The 7,024-nt window shown below is 41.6% G+C and overlaps 1 protein-coding gene across 1 annotated transcript; it reads right to left on the reverse strand.

The window, feature by feature from the left end:
- Positions 1 to 1,479: 1,479 nt before the first annotated feature.
- On the reverse strand, positions 1,480 to 1,875 carry LOC100470304 (60S ribosomal protein L39). The gene has a single exon (XM_002928913.4). The coding sequence runs from the start codon at positions 1,849 to 1,851 to the stop codon at positions 1,696 to 1,698; it is 156 nt and encodes a 51-aa protein (XP_002928959.1). The 5' UTR covers positions 1,852 to 1,875; the 3' UTR covers positions 1,480 to 1,695.
- Positions 1,876 to 7,024: the final 5,149 nt, after the last annotated feature.

The raw sequence follows: 7,024 nt of genomic DNA on the forward strand, positions 1-7,024 counted from the left end.
TTTCAGCTCAGGTCATGATCTCAGGATCATGGCATCGAGCCCCACATTGGGCTCTGCGCTCAGCAGGAAGTCTCTTTAAGGATTCTCTCTCTTCTCCCTCATGTGCAGACTTGCTCTTGCTCTCTCAAATCTTTAAAAAATATTTTAAATACGGTCATTCATATTTTCATAGGGAATTGGGGAGGTGGGGATGGAAGAGACAAGCCTCCCACCCCTCCCCTTCCTGATTCTCTTATCAGAGACTTGTGCTAAGGAACTCACTCCGTGTAGGGAAGCTGGTCTTCAGAATGGGTCACAAAGCCTGGGAGACAACACCCTCTAGCTGCTGAGTGGTGGTCATAGCTCTTCTCTGAGGAGGGTCATCTGTTCTTTGCTGTTTTCCAGCTTGGAATCCTGCGACCTAACTACAGTTTGCTGTCTGAATACCTCTAAGGCTCTCGTCAGAAGCCAGAGCCTGAGATTTCTGAATTTGTCAACCAATCACCTATTGGATGATGGAATCACGCTGCTGTGCGAGGCCTTAGGACATCCCAAGTGTTACCTAGAGAGACTATCGTGAGTCTTGCTGATTTGTTTTCCCTGGACTCCTTTTGTGCAGTCTTGTGTGGCTTAGTGAGGAGCTGAAAGGGCAAACTGCTTGGGCCTTGACCCGACTTGGCTCATTTGTCAAGCCTGTATGAACTCTACATGAAGACCTCCTTTGCTTCCTCTTTTGACTTTTAAATGCTGCTGTTCTTCATGACTGCTTACTTTTACTATTTTCCTCCTCCTCTCCCCTGAACGTTGCTGCAGTGGCATTTGTGATTTTAACAGGTTTGAAAAGGTTGATTCTATAGTAGAGATGTAAGGGCTAGAAGTACCAGCCAGTGTCCCTGCAAAGGAGAAGAGAAACAAGAACTTTGGGATTTGACTGATCCCTTCCCATCTGTCTTTCTCCTTCAGCCTAGAAAGCTGTGGCCTCACAGTAGCTGGTTGTGAGGATCTTTCTCTGGCTCTCATCAGCAACAAAAGGTTGACACATTTGTGCTTGGCAGACAACATCTTGGGAGATGATGGAGTAAAGCTTGTGAGTGATGCTTTGAAAAATCCACAGTGCAATCTCCAGAGCCTCGTGTAAGAGTCTACTAGGTTTCATGCTTCCGATGTATATTACATTTTGAAATTTATTTTTTTAAAGACTTTATTTATTTGAGAGAGAAAGAACATGAGCAGGGGGAAGGGCAGAGGGAGAGAGACAGGCAGACTTCCCACTGAATGGGGAGCCTGATGTGGGGCTCCAATCCCAGGACCCCAAGATCATGACCTGAGTGGAAGACAGACACTTAACTGACTGAGCCACCCAGGCACCCCCTAGCCACACTTCAATACTTGGTTGTGGAGAGACCTTTCTATCACTGCAGAAAGTTCTGTCGGACTGTGCTATGTGAGATCTGACATGAGGAGGAATTCAGTACTTCATAAATCAGAACACAACAGCAGTTCAGCTGAAAGTCTCACATTTATTACTGAACCAACTTACTGGGGTAAAGGCATAGTAACAGAGAAAAATAATTTCCCTGGTAAAACATATCTATTGGCCAGGTAGGAGGGATGTTAACAGAGTGAAAACAGGAACATGTGGGGGAAAAGAAAAAGGATAGGAACGTGATCTTCATGCAGCTTGAATATGGGTGCCATCTCATGAAGTGTGATGCCTTACAGACCCAGCTTGGTTCTTCTCCAGTGACGCCTCTTGGAGTTGTACCTGATTTTATTACCAGTTTTCATCTGAATCCACTGGGGAATGGGACGATTCTGCTTTTGTTTCTTGGCCAGGAATCTCTTGATTCTGAAAGTCTTGTGAGAAGACATGGCGAGGAACAGTCAACCACACACCAAGATGGCAGCGAAAAGGAGAAACAAAGCTGAAATATATTTTAAAAGGCAGAATGTTATGAACATATATGTTCCCTGCTTTTTCCCTTCTGTTTTCCATAATGATAATGAAGATGACAAGAATGATGGTGTTAATAACTGCCATTTATTCTGTCCCTACTCTGTGCTGGGCCCTGTGCTAAACTGGTTTAATCTGTACAAAAGTACCTGTTGGTGTCAGATTGGCCACCTGAGTTCTAAGTGCCTCATTGGACAGGTAGGAAATGTAAGGCTTAAAAAGATGATGTAGCTTGCCTAATGCTCACAAGATGATGGATTCTGAACTAAAGTCTGCCTGTCCAGCTCCATATTCCGGGCATAGAACAGGTAAGAGTGTGTGGGGTGTGTGTGTGTGTGTGTGTGTGTGTGTGTGTGTGTGTACATATATCTAGACACCATTAAACAGAAATGCAGCATCCCATGGTTTGGGTGGATCACATGTGATTATTTTGTTCATGGCTCTTAGACAATTTTAGAATTGATGATGAGCCAAAATTTTTATTTTGTCAGATATGGTTAAATTTTCTCCAGATTATTCCTATTTCCTCAGCAGTCTAGAGGCCTGTATTTTAATATATTCACTGGGTATCTATTTTTTTGATCAATATTATTTAGATAATTGAAAATAACTAAAAATTTGATGTTGAGCATCTTTTCAAATGTTCTTGACCTTTAGTATTCTAGGAATTGCCTCTTCATAGGCTCAATTTTCCTCTGGATGTTTTCTGTTATGTATGTTATATACTATGGTTATTGATAGTACATATACATTATAGCCATTATTTTTTATATATTGCAAATAACTTATCTAGTGTGTTGCTGTATTCCTAACTTTCTTATGGTCATTTTTAGAATACAGAAGTTTAAAATTTTTGTGAAGTTAAATTACCTTCCTCCTCATGACTTCTCAAAGTTTTGTCATAATTGCAAATATCTTTCTTTAAAAAAAACTGTCATACTCTTTATGGTTTAATTTTTAAAATGTTAAATTATTCCTAATTTGTTATAAGGCTTAAACTTATTTCCCCCGTATGTCAGGTCTGCCTTCCCAAATTATTTATGGTATAACAGATCTTTTAGATCTTTTCCCTACTGGTTGGAAATGCCACTTTCATTAGGTACAGAAAGTACTTTATTTTGATGACTCCCATTCTGTTCCAGATGCCTGCTTTGCTCCATGCAGCCACCTCTGCAACAGGGCACTGTATTTCTGCACAGTGTAAGGAGGTTAGTTAACATTTCATTTATAGTAAGAAACATTCTGAAGAACATGGATCCAGTTTGTGCAATTTGGTGCAAACCTAAGTATCCCAAGTGAGACCAGCAAAGATGTAATGAGGGAAGAGGGTATTTGATGAGATGAGTGTTGGCAAATAGATAAGGGACCAGAGCATGAAATCTTCTCCAAAGACAGAAATCTCTGGGCAGGAAAGTGGTGATTCCGTCTTTGCTCACAATGTGCTTCCCCCAGGCTGAAGCGTTGCCACTTCACTTTGCAGTGAACTTCTCTCATCTGCTCTCCTATGCAACAAGAGCTGGGGTCAAACTGGCTGCAAGATCCCAAGAGCTGGATCTGGGGTCAAACTGGCTGCAAGATGATGGAGTGAAGCTTCTGTGTGATGCCTTTTGGCATCCAAGCTGTCACCTTCAGGACCTGGAGTAGGTTTTCTGTGACCTTCCTTTGGGTGCTTTCACTATTGTGAGGGCAGGGACGATGAGGAAAGAAGGGATGTGCTGAGGGGCGCCTGGGTGGCACAGCGTTTAAGCATCTGCCTTCAGCTCAGGGCATGGTCCCAGCGTTCTGGGATCGAGCCCCACATCAGGCTCCTGTGCTATGAGCCTGCTTCTTCCTCTCCCACTCCCCCTGCTTCTGTTCCCTCTCTCGCTGGCTGTCTCTATCTCTGTCAAGTAAATAAATAAAATCTTTAAAAAAAAAAAAAAAAAAAAAAGAAGGGATGTGCTGAGTGTCTGTCAGAGAAAAGAATAAACAGCTGATTCCCGCTATCTCACCCTGCCTGAGACAAGCTGGGGAAGTATGTTCATCAGATTTTTTCTTAACAGTTACTAGAGTAATTCAACCTCCCTCAGGGAAGGAGGACCAGAGACAACAGACTGAACAGCAACCATTTTATTTATATACACATATGTGTGTGTGTGTGTGTGTGTGTGTGTGTGTGTATTTATATTTGGTTGTGCCCCAGTGAGTCTACTGTGTGTCTTCTGCTTTACAGCCATAAGGCAGAAACTGTGCTCTACTAGTTTTTCAGGTTTTAGTGTTCTTCAGTTCAGGTTTATTAACCAGGTCAACTTTTAAAGAAACTAGGAAGGGAATTTTTTTTTTCCTTTTGGAGAGAGTCTGCATGCATGAGTGGGGTGGCCGGGGCAGAGGCCGAGGTAGAGAATCTCAAGCAGACTCCATGCCCTGCGCAAAGCCGTACGTGGGGCTCAATCTCACGACCCTGACACTGTGACCTGAGCTGAAATCAAGAGTCGGATGCTTAACGGACTGAGCCACCCAGGCACCCACTAGGAAGGGGATTTTTTAAAATATCCAACTAGCCAGTCATTAAACAACTGTTTTTATTCTTATTATGTTCTGTCATTCTGTGGGTGGGTATACACATCCATGGTATGTGTATATGTAATTGTGATTACTGTATAGATGGGACTTCGAGGTTTCCTTGTCATAGGATAGTATTTCAGAAACATTTGAATACTTATATACAAGCTATCTTATTGGATATTGAATATATCTTATCAATCTTATTGAATATATATCCAATATCTTATTGAATAATGGATGCACTATAGTGAGTATTTAATATTTCATTATGTGAATATTGTGGCTGGAGTGAAGCAATATAGAGGTGTCACTCAGTGATCTCAGTTCACTTTCCCACCAGGGTCTCCCAAGGGACTAGTCACCTGGGTGAGGCATTAAGGGTCTAACCCCCAGCATTGTTTTTTTTTTTTTTAGAACCACAAACTCTAGATCGTTGGTATACCCAGAGGTGTTTGCCTTGACTGAACTGACTCACGATAACCAAATTTCCACAAGAGTTTAACAGTTGATTGTCACATTGGTAAACACCAAGGTGACTGAGCTCTTGGGTCCGATAAGTACCTGTACTTTCTTTAGGAAAATATATACAGTGTGATTCTCTGAAGTTTCCTTGATTATTATTCAACTGGAAGACAAAATTTTACTTCATGGAATTGTTACATCCAATACCTTTACTTTAGCCACAATTTCTAAGTGACCTAGACACACAAGATGTTCGCTTAGTCCACTTTCTCTCCTTAGCATTGCTGTAAACACATAGACAAATTTGTGCTCTTAGCTACCTTCACAGCCTCTATGCAGGCCATGCCAATTCTCTCAATTAAAATTTACAACAAATAGAAGCTACATTCTGAGGGATTTAAAGGTTTTTGCTAAGGTGATGCACTGGCCCTCCAGTAACTCATACAATGCTGATGGCAGAGAAATAAATACAAAGCCAATTATAACACAGTCCACGTGTTATTATAAAAGTCCCAAGGAGCAAGGAGTGGGACAGAGGGGACTGAGTTACCCTAGCCTTGAAAGGTGAAGAGGATTTTGTTCTGTGCAGATATCCTTGGCAGAAGAGGAAGGGACATGAAGATAGGTGTGGTAGATTTGGAGAAAAAAAGTAGATGGATATGCTTGGTGAATAGGATGGGGATGAAATATGGGAAGTGAACACTTGAGGGCCGATCGTGAATGCTCTTGAATGCTCTACAGAGGATCGAAAGAAGTATCTTCTTACATGTCGTCTGCTGCTTCTTGGAAAACAGCACTTTAAGATAGACTCCTAGGAAGTGTTTTTATTTCAAAAAAATATTAAAAACTGAAAGCCCAGAGATCTGCGGGTTCCTTGGGTAAGCTTCTATTCTGTTTTGTTTTTTGGTTTTGGTTTTTTTTTAGTTTTGACAGAAAAAAATGTTTATACCCTTGATTTGGGAAGCTTGGTGGATAATAACCTATTTGTGGGAGAAAGCGGCTTTATCCACTGTTTTTTTGTTTGTTTTTTTTTTCCCCTGCTTATTAAGAAATCCCATTTGTTTCTGCTGGTCATGTTAGACATTCCTCTGTGTGTCCTGGATTGTGGAGAGAAAAGGGTCAGGAAAAAGGCTCAGATAACTCGGGTTCTCTCCTAGGAATAAATTAATTAAACTTCACAATTAAGGTCTCACCTCTTTTGTATTTCTTGCAGATTGATGGGCTGTGTTCTTACTGGTACGTGTTGTCTGTGTCTGGCTTCTGCTGTTCTGAACAACGCACACCTGCGGAGCCTGGACCTTGGATACAGTGACCTGCAGGATGATGGGAGTAAAAATTCTGCATGAGGCTTTGAGACATCCACACTGCAATATTCAGAGGGTTGGTGAGTTCAGTTTTCCATTAGGAAAATGATACCTATTTGGTGGCTTGTGTGGCTAGAAGAAATTTAGTACATGAGCAAGGATGATAAATGGGATAAAAGGTAAGTTACTCTCAGAAATGAGAATCTGAATTTCAAATATATGGATCAATGTGTATTATATGCTATTAGTATTGAAGCCATATTTCACATTTCTTTGTGTCCTACTTAGTGCCTTGGACACAGTATGTATTAAGTAAATGGTACTTGCTTTAAGGTCTTCCATGTCCTGTCATCCTTCAGATATTCCATCTGTCTTTGAATTTTTCTAATTAAGGTGAAGATTTTGGGGCACCTGGGTGGCTCAGTTGGTTAAGTGCCCAACTCTTGATTTTTGGCTCAGGTCATGATCTCAGGGTCGTGAGATCAAGCCCTGCACTGGGTGTGGAGCCTGCTTAAGATTCTCTCTCCCTCTACCCCTCTATCCCTCCCCACTCCTCCCTCCCCTCACCCCACCCCAGATTGTGCTAGATCTCTTGCACGTGTGCTCTTTCTCAAAAAAAAAAAAAGATTTTGCTAATCATCTTTTATCTGGAAAAATGCTATCTATGCTGGGTTTTTTTTTTTACGATTTTATTTATCTTACAGGGATAGCATGAACAGGGGTAGGGTAGAGGCAGAGCAAGAGAGAAGAGGGAGAGATCCCAGCCAGACTCTACGCATTG

The sequence above is a fragment of the Ailuropoda melanoleuca genome, chromosome 8, assembly GCF_002007445.2.
Source record: "Ailuropoda melanoleuca isolate Jingjing chromosome 8, ASM200744v2, whole genome shotgun sequence".
NCBI classification, from domain to species: Eukaryota; Metazoa; Chordata; class Mammalia; order Carnivora; family Ursidae; genus Ailuropoda; species Ailuropoda melanoleuca.